The sequence below is a fragment of the Musca vetustissima genome, unplaced genomic scaffold, assembly GCF_032173495.1.
Source record: "Musca vetustissima isolate MV318-11 ecotype Yass unplaced genomic scaffold, APGP_CSIRO_Mvet_v1 utg7334, whole genome shotgun sequence".
Taxonomy (NCBI): Eukaryota; Metazoa; Arthropoda; class Insecta; order Diptera; family Muscidae; genus Musca; species Musca vetustissima.
In genome coordinates, this window is record NW_026878942.1 from 137806 (window position 1) to 157620 (window position 19815).

Sequence of the window (19815 nt, forward strand, 5' to 3'; positions counted from 1 at the left end):
TTTACAGCGAAGTCAATAATCTTAGTTCATACGAGAGCCAGACATGTACACTTTCTAACACCGTTGGAATTTTCGGATTCCGATGTTCCAGTGAGGAGTTATCATGCCCGCCATAAAAAAGGGACTTTTTTTAATTACAAAAAACAACAACAAAACAATAACAAACATTTTTTGTAAATTATTTTTCTTCTCTTTTAAATCTTCAAATATATATTTGCAAAGTTACAAACCTTAACAAGCATTGGTATTGATTTACCAGCCCATTGAAAATCTTGAAAAATTAAAATCGAGAATGGGTGGGGTTCCCTTAAGCCAAATTGTACTAATCAGCTGGTACATGCTCCTGACCAGCATCTGGCCACCAGTCTTGAATAGTTCGGCTGGTAACCCATCGGCTCCTGCTGCATTATTCTTTATGATCTCATCTTGGCTAGGTAGTATACATTCTATACCATCATCTCTTATTTGTTCTGGGGTATCTTCTTCACCACCACTATTTGATACCAGAAGCTTTTCAAAATGCTCCTTCCAGATCCGGAACACGCTGTCTGTATCTATCACCAGGTTTCCTTCTTCATCTCTACAGGAGGATGTGCCTGCACCAAAGCCTTCGGTTTGGTGATTTACTCGTTGGTAAAATTTCCGGACTTCATTCTGACTTCTGTACATCTCGATTTGCTCACGCTCACGTTTTTCTTGTTCTTTTTTCTGAAAACACGTTTCTCCTCTCTCCTTTTCTCCCGATAATTCTCCATCACGTTACATGTCACTACTGTCTGCAGGGTTGCCCTATACGCTGCGTTTTTCACATCAGTATCATTACGACACTCCTGATCGTACAATGGGTTTCTTGGTGGTGGTTTTTGGTACTCAAGTGTTGCTTTTGCTGCAGTTTGTAGGGAGTGAACCGATTTTAACCAATTCAATAGGATTCGTCGTTGGGCAAAGCTCAGAAGCTGTGCCAAATTCTATTTCCTCCGGATCATAAATGCGACAAGTACTTCGTTTACAATAACACAACTACAATGATGCGTTTAATGTTTATTTACTTCGTAATGGCTAAAATGTAATTATTGACATGCATTTAATTATATTTAATTTGAACGTTTTATCGCTTTTAATATTTTAAAACTGTTAATATGTGACATATACGAGCGGGTATATAATGGAAGGACAACGATTGGACAAAATGGACGATACTAACCAAATGAAATTAATTTCAATCATATATTATATTATGTAAAAAAGGGAAATCTTCTTCTTACGAGTATTGTAATTATTGTTGACACTAGTTAAATAAAACAGCTACGATTTTTTATTCTGTTGGCCGTTCTTTATAGAGGTCAGATTGGGCACTCATTTATTTCCATTAACAAGGCCAATTATCACGTGGCGTTTATTTTGGTTATATCAATTCAATTATCCATAGAGTGTGATAATTATTGTAAAGAGCCATTAATTTTTTCTGTAATTAAATTCATGAAAAATGGAAATGCATGATAAAAGTGTTCTTTCGATGTAACACTTATAGGTAATAATAGTAGTAATAGTTGGATAATAAATTTCCACAAGAAATACTTAATGGAAAGTTTCCATATCAAAGACACAATTATAAAGGACCTTGTGAACAACATTTTCCCCAACCACCTTAAATACCCTTCTTCACTTCTAGACCTGATAAATGAGCTCAGAAAAAAATCGGCATTTTTACGAAAATTTTAAAAAATTGTTTTAGGTTTAGGCAATTTGGCCTCTTAAAGTGCATTTTTTCGATATAAAAGTTCAATGTTGAACAAATATCCTAAAGAAGAAATTATAGAGGACCCTTTAGGCATGATTTTCGCTGGCTACTGCAAATACCCTACTCTACTCTTTGTCCCGAGAAATGAGCTATGAAAAAAATGCGCCATTATTAAAAATTAAAAAAAACAGACACTGAACATAATTTTATAATTTTCTGTGGTATGGCGTCGAGTAGGAAACTTGAATGCTTAATAGAAATTAAAGCTTAAGACCTCCCCTTCATTTCATGCTCAGACATGAATCGCATTTTTTAATGTTTTATGGGCCAAAAATGCAATACAACTGCGAAACCATATACAATTTCTTAAGCTAAATTGTTACAAATTTGCCTAGGTTATTAACATTAAAAGCAAATTACAACACCAAATATTCAGTTTCCAGAATTTATGTCAAAGGGTATTTTATTAAGGACCTTGTGGAAAGTATTTTCACCAAATGACTTGAGAAGATCCCATGACCTAGTACTCCTAAAAGTTGCTTTACAAAAAAAAATTTCGATTTTTTTAGAAAAAAATATATATATGCACAAAAAATAGATGGCTAATTTTCTAAGAGAAGAAGTCGAGGCGGAGGGATGGTTACTTCAGAAAAAATAATCTTCAAGGTATTCTCTTTAATTCCTTCTCAGACAGTGAACATCTATCTTGAGGGGTTATATGTAAAAAATCGGTCTAAAGGGAGTAAATGCTCAAAATTTCTGTCTGAAGTTTGTAGTGACATTTACTAAGTTATTAACTTTGAAGCTCATATTTGAAGTATGAAAAGAGCTTATAGAAGCTTTTTGTTAAAGGATATTTTATTGAGAACACTCTAACAAACATTTTCCCCAAAGAACTCAACCTCCCCCCGCATACCCTTTACCTAGAAAAATGACAATTAATACATATATATTAATTTTATTTGATTTTTTCCAAAAAGGGACTCAATAAGCAATAGTCCTGTTTTCGTTGATAAGGGGCCAAGAGGGGTAATTGTGTTCTTTAGGAAAATTACTTGTTTAGGTTCGAGCTTTATTTCCTTTTTGGGCATGAATCGCATTTTTTAATTTTTTATATACAAAACATGGATCTGAAATGTATTTCACTTTTCCAATGGGATATTGCCATCATTTAAATTTTTTATTTAAATAAAATGAAATTTTCGTATAGAAAAATTCTATATAAAGCTTGGGTGTTTGAGAAGATCTTGTAGAGAACCCTATAGTGAATAATTTTGCTAAAGTAATTAACCACCTATCTCGTAACCTTAACCCTGAATAATTCCCTCGATAAAATTATATTTTTTATTTTTATTAAAAAATCTCAAATACAATTGTAGAGGGGTTTCCTGGCAAAAGGGTCGGGGATAGGTGATTGATTTTGTCTAGAAAAATATTCTCTAAAGGATTTTCAATATTTTCTTCCTTATGATGATCGCTTCATTTTGAAGTTTTGGGGTATTTAAATATGATAAAAATTATATTACTAAAAAATATTTAAGTTGAAAAAAATCCTTAAGATTTCAAGAAGATTTTTTACTTGGTTTCCTCCTCAATACTTAATGTAGTTTTTTTTAAATATTATTTTTAAGTTTTAATTTCTTTATAATATTTAATAAAAAACAATTTTAGTTTATAGTGCATTTTTGATGTATTTAATCACCATTTATTTATTTTTTCAAATACTGTAAATAATGTGAATGAATGTTTTTTGTTTGTTGTTGTTATAATTTTTAAGTTTTGTAAATATAAATATATAGCACACAAAATATGTATTTTCAATTATTTATTTTTTATTTGACCCTGATCTTTTTATGTTCTGTAAACTCCCCTGTACCCCAAAAATAAAAATAAAAATCAGTTTAAAAAAATTGGTAAACATCAAAATTATATTGTAAACAAAAATCATTTTGTAAATTTTGTTTTTAAGTTCAAATTATTATTTTTGTAAAATTAGTGAAATAATTGGCAAACAAAACATAAACGAAATTGTTCCTGATCCTTATAAATATATATCGTCCTCCAGCAATATTAGAACTGAATGATTGTATTCTAAAACCCTATTCCAAAAACAAAATTCTTGTAAAACACCTACATCTTCACACCCTTACACTTCCACACACAGCCACACTTCTAACCCATTCACACATATATATACAAACAATGCACACACACACACACCCACATTTCACTTACACCCCATTCCTATTTAAATAAAATTAATAATTATAAAAATTATATAAATTGGCTTTAAATATATATGTATCAAAATTTCAAATACATATTTTCAAAATTTTATATTGTATCGAAAAAAAATCCCGGAAAAAATTTTAAAAATTCAGTTCTTCTGTTGTTGCTGTTGCGCTGCTATCCACGCTCTCAAATCAATTGGAAAGAAACCCCTCAAAAAAATTCCCAAAAATGAAAATTCCCTTTATCCCCACATTTTTTTCAAAAAGTTATCTTTTCTTTTCCTCAGTTGCTTTAAACCATTTTTTGTGGATTACCATCATCCCAAACAAAAAGAGAAGATCATGGTCATTAATGCTTGAAACCAATATTAATAAAAAAAAGTTAACTTAAAAATATTGTGGCCTAGGGGCCATCGCTTGCATTTTCCTCTTTCATTTTTTTATTTTTCTTTCCCATTTTTGGTTTCATTTCCAATTTCATTTTTTGGGTTTATTTTTTTGGAAAAATTATCTATTTTTCTCTTTCGTCTTTTTTTGTTCTTCTATTTGAAACCTCAAATAAAAAAATAATTTCACCCTGATCATCCCTCTCCTTCCCACCTAATAACAACAACAACGTTTCGCAAAAGCAGCCTCAGATGTACAACAGAACTTGGGCAAATTTCTAAATAGTACACAAATTAAAGAAGAACTCAAAGAAGACGATGATGAGGACGGCGAAGAAGAAGGAGGCAGTGGGCGGCCCAAATCCGGTGAGGCTCAAAATGAGCAGCTGCATAGCGAGGAGAACCCTTTACCTTTGGCCTTAGAACAAAAATTACGTGAATATTCCGGCGGCGAAACGGCGGAAGCCACAACAACAGCCACATGCAACGAAGTGAATTCCGCGCATGCCAACAATCTGAAATTGGCGGCGAATATTAAAACACGTTCGGCGAATTCTTCACCTGCCCGTTCAATGCGTTCATGGCATGACAGTGATGATGAGAATTTTATGGATGATGATGGTGCCTCGTCGATATCATCGGCCATTTCGTTGACCATGAAAACCTCAAGGCAAAATAGTGAATCGACCCTGTATCAGGCCTTGCTGAAGAAACAACAACACCATCAACAACAGCAAAGGCTTAGTGATCAACAGGAACATCAATTGCAACAATTACACCAGCAGCAACAACAACAACAGCAGCAACATCAAAATGATCACCAGCAACAACACAATCACCAGCAACAACAACAACAGCAGCAGCAACAATATCTCGATGAATTACAACAATCCGCGGTGTCAGCACATCATCAGCAACAGCTGACAGCCAATCTGCTAATGGCCCGTACCATAGCCTTTAGTCGTTCACGAGATTTCCCCGATCTCTTTCAAAATCCTGCTGCTGTGGCAGCAGCAGCCGCAGCTGCGGCCACCGCCACTGCGGCCTCGGCCAACGCTGCCGCTGCTGCAGCCAACAACAGCAACTACATGTTACCTTGCCCTCTGTGTGAAACACCACTCGAACAACGTGTCTTCCGTCAGCATTTAGATCGTCATTATCCCCGCGATAGCCCCGTATGTCCGGTCATTGAGTGTGGTCGACGTTTTGCCCATCCCAATTCGGTGCGTAATCATATGCGTATCAAACACACTCTACAGTGGGCGAAAATGAAAGCAATGCGTTCATCGGGTGGACCCTTTGCAGGAGGGCCAGATTTTAAATGAAATTGTGAGGGTGATTAGTTTCAAAGAACAGGGGCTAAACTCTACTAAAGGCTTTTGAGAGCCATTCGAAAAAATTTAATAACAACAACAACCAAACATGGTATATTCCAACTACAACAAATATAAAAACAAATGCTTCCTTAAATGTTACAACAACAACTAAAAACTAAATTGAGAACTTGATACTTGGCGTATGATGAAGACGACTTATTCCTATATTGTTTATAGAGCTATGAGTACAACAACCAATGTATACGCTAATGATTAGAATATTGACTGACTTTATTTTTTTAGAAAATGTTAATGCTTTCTAAAACTGATAAATTAGAAAAAAAAATGAAGAAAACTAGAAATAGTTTCCCCTCTATGGAAAAAAAACTACTAAATCACGACCAAGAAAAAAAAAATCCAGAAAATATTTTCAAAACAAAAAATAATTTCAGATTTTGGAAAAAAATTTAACAATTGAAATTGCTGAAATAACAAAACATTTGATATAACATTTTTTAAACAAAATCTTATTTAAAAATAATCTGGTGTCTACTTTTAGGAGTTCATAACAAAATGTTGCCTAAATTTGGCCAAATTCCCCAGAAAGGCTTAAAAAAACCAAAAATTAATTATAACAAAAAAAAAATAGTATTAAAAAATACGATTTAAAAATTCCAAAAATGAAAATTGGTGCCTACTTTTAGGAGTGCATCACAAAATTTTGCCACTAATGGCATAATGATTTCAGAAAAAATAAATTGAAAATTCAAACCGTGAAATAAGCCAAGATCTCATTATTATAAAAAATACATTTTAAAAATTCCAACAAAAAGTAGTGCCTACTTTTAGGAGTACATCACAAAATTTTGACAATTGCAGCTAATGGCATAGTGAATTAAAAACAAAAAATTAATAAATTGAAAATTCAAACAGAGAAATAAGTCAAGATCATACTGAAAAAAATTGGCAATAAATTTGTTAAGGTCTACTTTTAGGAGCCCCTGAAAAAATCGTCAAATTAGAGAAAAAAGCATCTCTGCTTCAAAAAAATTTTCTTCAAAGCAAATTCACGAATTAAACAACACGACTGAATGCCTAAACATGAATGAATGCCTAAATTTAGACAGTTTTTCTAAAGCATAGCATATCTTGAGGCTATAAAATAAGCGTTTCAAAATTTTCTTTTAATTAAAAAACAGAAAAAATGTTCCTAAGATTTATAGAATCACCCATGAAATTCCTTTAGTTTTAGACTTAATTTTATAAAATAAAAAAAATAATTATAGGTTTCATAGTATATATACCATTCGACTAAAATAATAGATAAGACTAATATTTAGGCACATAGCTATAAAAGAAAAAAGAAAACAAATCGGATTTTTTTCTAATTAAAAATAATTATTTTTAAATAAAAGTTCCTAGGATTCTTAAATCTGGTATTAAAAATTAAATTAATTAATTAAAAAGAAAAACAAGCATTTCGATATTTACACTCTTCTAAAATTCTAGTTAAAAAAATTCATATTTTTTTTCAAAAAAGAAAAAACAACATTTCGACATTCTTCTAAGATTCGAATGAAAAAAAATCATATTTTTTCAAAAAAAGAAAAAAATGAATAGGGTTATTTCAGCAACTACCAAAGATAAGAAATCTGAAATATGGTATTAAAAATAAAAAATATATATTAATTAGAACGAGAATAGAAATTCAATTAAAACTTAATACCTATTTTTCCAAAACAATTTCAAAATTGGTTATTTCAGCAATTATTACCAAAGAAAAGAAGTACTGAGTTCTAAAATTCCAATTGAAATATTATTCAGAATTGTTCCAAAAACAAAAAAATGTTATTTCAGCAATTACCACCAAAGATAAATAAAAAGATAAGTTCCTATGATTCCAAAATCATTCTGATTCGCAATTTAGAAAAAAAACTTCAAGTTTTTTTTACAATATATTTCCAAAAACTAATTATATAATATTTAACATATTTCAAAAAAATAAAATTTCCAAAAAAAAAATATTTAAAAAACATGCCTATTAAATAGGCAAAAGAAATACTATTATTATTATTGTATACATAAATAAATAATTCTAAAAAAATATATGCAAAATAATAAAAACTATAATTGAATTATATAAACAAAAATACACACACACAGAGACACACTTACATACATAACCACATATACACAAAAATTATACTACGTTCCTATATATATATAAATATATATACATTATGTATTATTAAACAACAACACAACTAAAAATAAAAAAAAACTAAAAATAATTTTGTAATTTAGTAAACAATGAAAATAAGTTACAATTCCTATATATAGAAAATAAGTTATACAAAGAACGCATAGAAATTATAACAGTATTACATATATATATATATATAAACAAACAGAAATAATAATAGTAATTATATATAAAAAAAATACCAAAAAATATAAAACAAAGGATTGTAGATATAATAAAAAAATACAACTAAAATAATGATATTGTTATGGAAAATAATAAATAAAATTACCCAAAAATATATACTACAATATATATATATATATATATATATATTTAGGGTAATTTATTTATTTATTTTTTGAATTAAACAAAATCAATCCAAACACTATATACAACAAACAAAACTATTCAAAAAAGAAACGATATATTATATATATATAGCAAACAATACAAAAAATAAAACTAAAAAATAATAATATATTAATAATAAAAAATTAAGTATTATAATTATACTGAAACAAACATAGAATGTGCCTGCGTAAATATATTTTTAGCCAAACAAAAAAATATGAAAACCAATAACAAAACAAGCAACTAAAATAATTAAAAACTATATATAATACACAACTTCACAATATTTGTTTGATACATCTGAAATAAAACAACAACAAAAAAAAGAAAAAATTAATTTGAAATTACAAGCCGAATATTTAATAATAATAAAACAAATGTATAGTTAAAAAACAACTAGCAATAATATTAATAAATAAATTGAATTATAGTAAATAAATAATTTATTACCAGCAACAAAAATATATAAAAATAATAATAAATAAAATGCTAAAAACACACACACATACTAAAGTAAAGCGATAAATGAGGAGAAAAATTAATAAACTTAACATAAAGGGAAGAACAAGAGTATAAAAAACTAACAAACAATAATAAAAAAAGAGCTCAAATTTCCAAAAAACATCCATGACTGGAAGAAATTGAAAAGTTTAGCAAAATGCAATCATTATTTTTTTAATTTATAAATTTAAAGAATCTCACTGGAAATTAATTTAAGAATAATAAATTTATATGTAATATAATTTTGTTTTAATAATTTTTTTCTATTAAAATATATAATTATTTAACATTTTTTGTGAATTCTTTTAATATATTTTTTTGGTTATGGAAATTAATAGAATTCAATAAAATGTATTTTTAAAAATATTTTTTTTTATTAAAAAAACAATTACTTAAATAAATTATAATTTATATTAAAATATTTTCGGAAAATTTAATTAACGAACTTACAAAAAAATATTTTATATTGTTTCTTTCCTAAATTAATTTTGTATAAAAAATTATTCTAAAAAAGCTAATTAAAATTTGTTTATTTTTTTTTAATTTCTTTTTTTTACAAAAATATCCTTTAATTATTTTTTATTTATTATTTATATTTATTTTTTTATATTAATTTTTAAATTAATTTTGTATAAAAATTGTTCTAAAAAAGCTAATTAAAATTTGTTTATTCTTTTAATTTTTTTAATACAAAAATATATTTTTATTAATATAATTTCTTAATATTATATTTTATATTATATGTATACCCTTCACCACACTGTGGTACAGAGTATTATGTCTTTTTAGTAACAGGCAAAAGGAATCGAGATAGACGCACTGTTCCTTCTGAGAATATACATACAGGTGGCATTTATGATCCTATTTGGATGAAATTTGACACAGCTATTAAATTTGGTCTAGATTGATATGTGCTAAGTTCCGTTGAATTCGGTTTAGATTTTTATATAGCTTCCACATATAGTTTCGTCCGATTTTATGTGAATGGTGCACCAAACTGCCAATATTGGTCCGATTAAAACAAAAATTTTCACAGAGTTCTGACGTAGGCCCAGATTGAGGTATGCGAAGTTTTATTGAAATCGGTTCAGATTTAGTTATAGCTCCCATATATATTTTCGTTCGATTTTATGTATACCATACTGTCAATATTGGTCCGATTGAGACAAAATTTAGCACAGAGTATTGAATTTGGTCTTGATTGATATGTGTCAAGTTCTTTTGAAATCGGTTCAGATTTAGATATAGCTCCCATATATAGTTTCGTCCGATTTTATGTAAATGGATCACCATACTGTCAATATTTGTCCGATTGAGACAAAATTTAGCACAGAGTATTGAATTTGGTCTAGATTGATATATGCCAAGTTCTGTTGAATTCGGTTCAGATTTAGATATAGCTCCCATATATAGTTTCATCCGATTTTACGTGCACCATACTACCAATATTGGTCCGATCTAGACAGCACAGCGTACTGAATTCAGTCCAATTTGACATCTGTAGAGTTTTTGTTGAAATCCGTCCAGATTTGAATATAGCTCCCATAGAAAACATTTTAAGTCTTCCCGATTGACATGCAATTTTTTATAGATTTCAGATTATTATGTATGGGTTTTTATTGGTATTATGTATGGGTTTTTATTGGTTCAAATATCTATGTAGGTAGCACATATAATTTCATCCGATTCCATTACAATGGTCATCCAAAGATGCTATGTCTGTTCTATCGACCGGATATTACACACATTATCATCTCTTGTATGTACCCAAAGTGGTGAAGGGTATCATATAGTCGGCCCCGTCCGACTTTTGAACTTTCCTTACTGGTTTTATATTATTATTATGATTAATTATGAGATCGTTAATTTTTGTTGAGAAAATTAAATATTAAAAAATTACTTCTCCATGGAATTTTTTTTATAAATTTTATTTAGATTAAGATTTAATTTTTTTCATATTTATATAAAAATATATAAATAATTAAATAGTATTTTCATATAATAAAAATATATTATATATTTTATTTTTATTATTTTCTATTTTACAATATTTTTTTAATTATATATTTAAATAAATATAAATAAAAAACAAAATTAAGTAAAATGAAAAATAAATATTATTGTATATCAGAATAAATTTTATTAGGAAAAATAATATTTATTTATTATTAAAAGAAATTTTTAAAAAATTATTTTCATTAAAAATATTATTTTATAAAATTATATATATTATTTTAGAAACTAATATATATTTATATATATTACATTATTTTTTACACTTCTTAGTTATAATTTCCAGTGAGATTTTTTTTTATAAAATACCCAATATTTTGCTTCCTTATATTTTGTTTTTATTTAAAAGCAAAACCATTAAAACAACTACTTTATATAAATGATGAATAATAAAAAAATAATGAAATTTAATACGTAAAAACTGGTTCCTATTAAATTAATCAAAAAACAACAACAAAAACAAATGTCTTTGAAAAAAATAACGAAAAAATGAAAGAAAAAAACTTTTTGAAACTAATTTTTATAAGAAGATTTTTTGTTTCTAAAAAATTATAAAAAACAAAATCCCAGGCCACGATTTAGGAAGGTACCTATGATCTTTTGTTTGTAAGAGAATAATAATTCCTATTTAAAAAAATATAACAACTTAAAAACTCTATTAGTTTTAGTTAAAATTTATTTAAAAATAATTTAATTAATTTATAAATTAATAACTGAGTATTATTTAAAAAAGAAAATAAAATAGCAAAAAAACGAATAATTATAAATTCTCTTTAGGTCAAAGAAAATAAATCTAACTTAACTAACACATGAAACGAAATATAGAAGAAACGAAGAAGAAGAATAAATAATATAGAAATCCTAAAAAAAATAAACAAGGCAAATATATACAATATATTTTCAAAGAAGAGTAAAGAATAAATGAAAAAATAAAAATAAAGAAAGCAAGAACAAAAAAATAAATAAAAATATTTGAAAAAATACAAAAAAAAAAACAAAAAGTGATTTTTATTTTCTTACCCTCAAACAAAAAAAACCTAACCCAAACTCAAAAACCTAACCTAACCTCTTTCCCACTCAAAATTTTTTAAATAAATGATTTTTGTTACTAATTTATATTTCTTTTTTTTTTGAAATTTTTTAGTGAGCCGCCGTTCCCTGGAAATGCGTGTACGTGCCACCGATCCTCGCCCCTGCCCCAAATGCGGCAAAATCTATCGTTCAGCCCATACCTTGCGTACCCATTTGGAAGATAAACACACAGTTTGCCCGGGCTATCGTTGTGTGCTGTGTGGTACTGTGGCCAAATCCCGTAACTCTTTACATTCTCACATGTCCCGACAACATCGTGGTATTTCCACAAAAGATCTACCAGTCCTACCCATGCCCAGTGCTTTTGATCCAGAGTTGGCATCACGTCTTTTGGCCAAGGCTGGGGTGAAAATCTCTCCAGCTGAATTGAGGGCACGTGCCTCACCCACAAATGGTGGTGGTGCTGGTACGGGACAAACTAAACTGGATGCTAGCCTCTCGAATAACATGAAAGATGAAGCCGAAGATTCCGATGATGATCCCGAGGATTTGACCACTGCCAGTGGTGGTTATGGAGGTAATACCAATGCCATTGGTGGAAATAATGATTTGAGCCGTTATCATGAATCGTTGTTGAGTAATTTCGGTCATGCCAATACAACCATATCACGTATCCGTAATGAAGCTGCTGCTGCAGCGGCGGCCGCTGCAGCCTTGGGTCAGCAGCAAAAGGATCTAAGTGGACAAATACCCACAAGTACAGCAGCGGGACAATCGCTCTTGGACACATATTTGCAATTTATAACGGAAAATACATTTGGTAAGTTCGGGAAAAACCCAATTTCAAATCTCAGAAAATGGAAAATAATTGTTTTTCTTTGTTCTCCCATAGGTATGGGCATGTCCCAGGAACATGCCGCTGCTGCCGCCTTACATGCTGCCAAAATGGCCCAACTAAATGCCATGGGCCATGGTTTGGATAAATTACCACCCGGCCTCTTGCCACCTCAATTCGATTTGAGTAAATTGGCCGGCCAGGCGGCTGCAGCTGCTGCTGCCGGTAATGCTTTCAACAACTTAGCTTCGGCCGGCAACAATGCCGGTGGCCTAACCATTGAACCCATTATGCGTCGTGACATAATGTCACCCCACCACAATAGCAATGAAAATCTGCACAATTCTCAAAATACACCTGCCAGCAGTAGTACCAGCCAAAATGATATTCGCCGCGATCCCTCCGAGCCCATGGATTTGGGTTTAGATGGCCAAAATCAATCGGGTAGTCACAACAATGATAATATGGGTTCGGATAATGAGGATAACTATTCCGAAGATGAGGGAGTGCACAATACATAAATTCGCTAGGTTGGTGTATAGGAAATGAGAAAACAAAACTATTTTAGGAATTATTTTTTGAGTTATTCTCTGTTTTTTTGAGATGAGAGCGTAAGAGAGAGAACCCTTACTTTTGAGAAAGAGAGAGGTTTTCTTCTACAAAGCCAAGGAAATTAGTTTAATTTTTTTCAAGTAGATATATCCACACACACACACACAAATATGAGCAACAAAGAAGCCTTAAAAATGTATACCAGAGTTTTTCCTCAATTTTTTTGAATTTTTAATTTTGAAAGAATTTTTATAAAAAACAATTTAAAAACCCCAACAGTTTCGTATACGATTTACGACAAAATTACAGAAAATTAAAAGGTTAAAAGTTATTTGTATATAAAAAAAATAATTAAATCTAAAAAATAATTAGAAATTTTGAAAAATAAATTAATAAAAGAAAATATTGAAATAATTTTGAGAAATGGGCTAATTTGAAAAAAGGGTTCTGAAAACAACTCCGAAAAATTGGAAAAAAAAAATTTTCGAAAATAATATTTAAAAAAAATAATTCAAAAATATAGAAATTTTTTTTAATAACAAAAAAATATTGAAATTATTTAAAAAATTGATTATGTTCAAAATTAAAACATAAAGGAGAAATGTTGAAATTATTTAAACAAAATTTGATTTTTTAGTTTAAAAAAAATCTTAATTCACCTTTTTGAAATAATTTCAATATTTTTTCCTTATTTTTTAATTTGCAAACTATTTGTATTTGGGAAAAAAATAATATTGAAATTATATTAAAAAAGGAAAATTTTGTTTTGTTTTTTTTTAATTATATAAAAAATTAAACCATTTAAATTAAAAAAAATAAATACAAAAAATATCCAAAAATATAAAAAAAGTTTCTAAAAATATTGAAAAAATAGGAAAGAATATTGAAATTATTTTGAATCTTTTGGAAAAGAGATTTTTTTTAAATATAATAAAAAAAATTAATTTGAAAATTAAAAAAAAATAGGAAAAATATTTAAATTGCTTAATCAAATTGAAAAAATATTACAACAATTCAATATATTTTTGAATTTTTTTTGAAAAACGAATCTGATTACTTTACAAATAAAAGTTTTTCAAAAAAAAGATTTTTTTAAATATATTTTTATAAATTTAATTTTTTTCCAAATACGAAAGAAATTTTTTAATTTTTTGAAATTCTATTTATCAGAACATAATATTTTCCGAACTTTAACCTAAAAAAATCGGATTAATGAACCCAATTTAAATCCCTTGATTACAAATTGTCAATCTGAAAAATGTAGCCCGAAAAATTGCCCTCTCAAAATTTTGTTACCATTTCTAAACAAAAAAATTAATTGAAATTAATTTAAAAAAAAAAAACACAAAATTAAGCTAATTTCCATATACTTACAAAAAATACAACAACAACAAATTAACTTCAAAAAAATGAAGAGAAAGAAAATAAAATACCTAAAGCAATTTTTAGATTTAAATTTTTATGTAGTTTTTTAGAACAAACAACAACAACAAGAACAAACAAAAAACAATTAGCAATAATATTAACTACTATATATAAATATAAAAATAAAAAATTAAATGTATATATTTATTAAATGTTTTATAGAAACTAAGGTTAAATTGGAAAAAGAAAAAATTTAACTAATTTTTTAATTGATTTAAAAACAATGCTTTTTTAACATATCCTTTCTTTTTTAAACAAAATTTTATTTAAATAGTTAATTGAAATATTTTATAATTATATATTTTTTAATTTGGATTTTTTTTCTAACTAAAATCTTCCTGTTTTAATTTGAAGTGCCTTTCTTTTCAAAAAATAATTAATTTTTTTCACTAAAAAAATATTTTTGTAAATTTTATTTTGGATTAAATTAAAAATTGAAATATTTTTGCAATATTCTTTTTTTAAACAACACTTAAAGAAATTATTCATGTTTGCCTTAATTTTGAAAAAAAAAACTTTTTTTTATTTTCTTATTAAAAGTTAAAATAAATTTTGTAAATTTTTGGATTGATTTGAATTTTTTAATGAAAAATGTTCAAAACTTTTTTTGAACGAAAATTAAAAAATTAACCATTTTGTTTGAATTTAAAAAAAATTATTGAAATATTTTTTCAAATTATTTTTTATTGATCTGTTATTTCAAACTTAAGAATATTAGAATAACCCACCACAAAAGTAAACACTGACTTGAAAAAAAATAATAATATAATAAAACACCTCCCAGGGATATATAAAGCATGACATTAATATTTAAATATTAAAAAAATACTTAATTTAATAATGTACAAAAAAAAATAACTCTGGAATTCACACAACTACATACATAATTCAAATGTGCCATTTCAATCAAACAATCTCAAAGCAATCAAACAATACTTCCTTACAAAAAAATAAATAACTGAAGCCTCCCCCTTCAAACGAGGGACCTTAACAATAACTCAGGAAATTGTGAAAAAACAAATAAATATATAGAATTAAAAAAACATTCCTTAACTCGCAGTAAACACACACACACATAAAATATTAAACAAAATATTAAGAAGATATATACCTTAAAACTACCTCATTTTTATTTTTTTAAAAACAAAAAAGTCAGTGGAATATTTTTTACCTCTAAATTAAGAAGAATAAAACAAAAAATTATATTGAGCCTAAAAGTAGGCAACACATTTTATGTTCAGCTTCTCATTAAAAAAATATGGCAGTACATGAAATAAATAACACAAGAACCATGTATATAAAAACCCCCAACAACAAATGCAATAATTTATTATAAAATAAAAATTATTATTAAATAAGATATAAAAAAATAAACTATCTTGCCAATTTGAAAAATAAAAACACATAAATATTATAATAATATTATATTCTAAGCTATTAAATTAAAATAAGAAATTAAATGCACTTAATAAAAAATAACTAAAAAATAAAATAAATTAACAACATCACCCAATCATGCTTAAACAAAAAATGCAAATCTATAATAAATTAAATTGGAACTGTAGTACTTAATTTTAACAAAAACAACAATAAAATACAAAGACACAACAAATAAACGTAAATAAATTAAACAAAAAAATGCATTTATTTTAAAAACTTAATTATTTTTCAACTTAAGAATTCTCGGGAATATACCTCAAATATACTCAAAATGCTTTTAATTAATTTTTGTGTAATTATTTTTTTTAATTTTGTTAATTTTATTTAAATTAAAAAAATATATTTTTAATTATTTTTATATCACTAAGAGCAAGACACACACAAAAATGACAAAACAAATAATTTGTTTTTTAATAATAATAATTATTCTTATTTTAATTTTTATTATATAATTCTGAAATTAAGTTTTTTTTAATTTAAGTTGAAAAACAACACTTCTTTAAGCTTTACTTATAAAATAATTTTTTTACATTTAAAAGTTCTCTAATTTTTTATTATTAATAATATTTTAGGTTGTATGATTGATTATCTTAGCCCTTTTGCCCCCTATCCTGCCCTCCTTATGTACTTTACTCTCCAAGAGTTTATTTTTATGTTTAAGAACAACAGCAAGCAAAAAATACATATTTTTATGAATATATTTTTTTAGAATCTCTTCTACCTCATTTTTTATTGCTTTGACTTTTAATTTTTATTTCCCATATATAAATACATACTTAATTTTACTCTAACCACTTTAATTTTTAAGTTTTGTAAAAAAAGTAAATACTTTTAAATAAAATTTTAGTTAAAATATATTTTTTCTGAAAAAAATTATGGCTTTTTAATTTTCATTTAAGTGGTGGGTACAATTTTTAGGGAAAGGGGAGAACGAGAGGTTAGAGATTTCATGGGTAATGGTAAGTATGGTGGTGTCAATCGGACAAATGTTGGAAATTTGTTGGAAATTTTAATAGATCTTAACATACGTCATCCTAGATTCAATACGGTAAGTTGTGACAAAATTTAGGCTTAATCGGACAAACTTTGTAAGATTGGTCCTCCGTTTACCGGAAATCAAATGAAAATATATATGTAAGGTATATCTAAATTTAAGCAGAACATGTTACACTTAATTCTAAGCTTAGTTCGGTACACTGTATTAAATTTCGTGGGAATTGAACTAACATGGGGCCTTTAATATAAAATTTGTACAAAATCGGACGAAAGTATATATTGGAGCTATATCTAATATGGAACTGAGTTTTACCATTTTTAATGGGGCCCAACCTTGAGTCAAATAAATGAACTGAGATAAATGTAATTTCCTTCTGCACAATTTCAGCAATCCGAAACCAATATAAATTGTAATGACTGCACCATCCTGAAAAGGTTTATGTAGACAGCTGATGCTATTCAGCTGCGATTGATGGGGAATGAACTCCGTGGACTGCATTTACTCTGTATTCATTAAACACGTCGACAACTTCTTCAATGTGAATGCTATTCAGACGTTTATTGATATAGAGGCTCTCTCTTTCCGAAAGGAATTCGATGCAGAACATGGTTCTAAGAAAATGAACTTCAAAAAACGGACATTTTAATAGCATGAATGTCTCTAAGATGGCAAATGGAGTCTTAAACAAGTGAAAAAGCGGTAAGTTCGGCCGGGCCGAACTTTGGATACCCTCCACCATAGTTATATTGACAGGTACTATAAATGAAAATATAGGGAACATACCAAAAAGTGGACCTATACCGACATTTCTAAAAACGGATTATGTAAACCATAATAAAAATTTTAGAAATTTTTAAAGGACAATTATACCCTCAGCCTTATAGCTAATGAGGGTGTATACACTTCAACACGATGAAAATGTGCCTCATCGAAATATTGGTTCTAGACCCCATGTTTCTTTGGACCAAATCTGTTTCAGAAAATTTAGATTTCATCCGAACTTTGTCCATCTTATTATTTCTTCCAAGCTTAGTTCAAATTCGAAGATGGGGAATATCGGTCCACTCCTTCTGGAATCAGGGGCTTGCTCTAAATGCCGAACCTTACATTCTATTTTTTTATCTCTCTATCCTCGGCAGTTGCACCAAATCAGATAACTATTTTAATATAAAAAAGGGGGTTATATGGGGACTACCCCAAAAAGGGGGCGAATATTAATAATTTTTGGTAGGGAGATTTGTTACCACATACGACTACAAAATACCAAATAGCAGCAAATTCGGTTGAAAAACGTGCTCAAGAACCTCAAAATAGCGAAAATTGGGGGTACCCTTATATGGGGGCTACCAGAAAAATTCGACCTATATTTATAATTTTTGGTGGAGATATTTGGCACCCAATAGGAACCAAATGTACCAAATTTCAGCGAAATCGGTTGAAAAACGCGCTCAAGAACCCCAAAATACCGACATTTGGGGGGTACCCTTATATGGGGGCCACCCGAAAAAATTGACCTATATTTATAATTTTTAGTATAGAGATTTGCTACCCAATAAGAACTCAAAGTACCGAATTTCAGCGAATTCGGTCGAAAAATGCGATCAAACCCCCCAAAATACCGCAAAATTAGGGGGTACACTTATATGGGGGCTATCCGAAAATATGGACCCATATTTATAACTTTTAGTGGAGAGATTTGCTACCCAATAGGAACTCAAAGTACCAAATTTCAGCGAATTCAGTTGAAAAACACGCTCAAGAACCTCAAAATACCGAAAATTGGGGGGAACCCTTATATGGGAGCTATGCGTAAACGTTGACCGATATAGCCCATCTTCGAACTTGACCTGCCTGCAGACAAAAGACAACTCTAGGCCAAATTTTGGGGCTCTATCTCAATTCGTTTAGACGCTAGAGTGATTACAACAGACAGACGGACATGCTTAAATCGTCTTAGAATTTTATGCTGATCAAGAATATATATACTTTATAGGGTCGGAAATGATTATGAATGCGTTACAAACGGAAAAACAAAACTAATATACCCTCCATACTATGGTGGAGGGTATAAAAACGGTGGTGCTGCATCATTGGTGCAAGATACCTCATGTTTCTATGGGCCAAATTCGTTTCAATTTGGAGTTGATTTACAAATGGCTGCCTGTCTGGCCGGCTGGTGCGCACAATAAATCTCGAAGGGAGTATAACCGATTTCAACCAAACTTTGGATATCGTAATATTCCTCCCAAACTTAGTTCAAGTTCGAAAATGGGAAATGTCAGTACACTCCTTCTAATATATCCCTCACAAAGTGGTCAAAATTTAGCAAAAACAAATATTTTTTAATAGCATGTGAAGGGATTGTCCGATTCGAATCAAACTTTGTACAACCTATTATATTTACCAAGCTAAATCAAGCTCGAATATGGGATCCATTGATCACCAACCGGTCAGAATTTTCAATATTTACAAACCTCTCCAAACCATAGGATGAGGGTATATATTTTTTCCAGTATGAAAAAATTAGGGCATATGAAATATATATCAAGTCACTCGATCAGTTGCAAGTTTGTTTAGCTAATTTATATTCGATCCCTCATAATCGAAGTTTTTCCGTCAGGTTGTTATGGCGACTTCTTCCAATTCCTTTATTTTAAATTTCTCCATTTCTTGATAGTGTTTTTTATGAAGTTCTCCTAATGTTCGTTTTGTTTCTCTTTAAATGATATACGCAACACATGAATTACGAA

The 19815-nt window shown here is 28.4% G+C and overlaps 2 protein-coding genes across 2 annotated transcripts in view; both read left to right on the forward strand.

Moving 5' to 3' along the window:
* Positions 1 to 13175, forward strand: part of LOC133323722 (protein abrupt) — a 79721-nt gene extending 66546 nt beyond the window's left edge. The window contains exons 5-6 of the mRNA XM_061532643.1: positions 11929 to 12636; positions 12709 to 13175. Of these exons, the coding sequence (XP_061388627.1) occupies positions 11929 to 12636; positions 12709 to 13172 (1172 nt within the window). The 3' untranslated portion in view covers positions 13173 to 13175. The remainder of the gene's footprint in view (positions 1 to 11928; positions 12637 to 12708) is intronic.
* The window catches only part of LOC133323724 (D-3-phosphoglycerate dehydrogenase-like), a 75603-nt gene continuing 62654 nt past the window's right edge, over positions 6867 to 19815 (forward strand). Inside the window, exon 1 of the mRNA XM_061532645.1 lies at positions 6867 to 6880. The gene's annotated coding sequence lies outside the window, so the exon portion shown is untranslated. The remainder of the gene's footprint in view (positions 6881 to 19815) is intronic.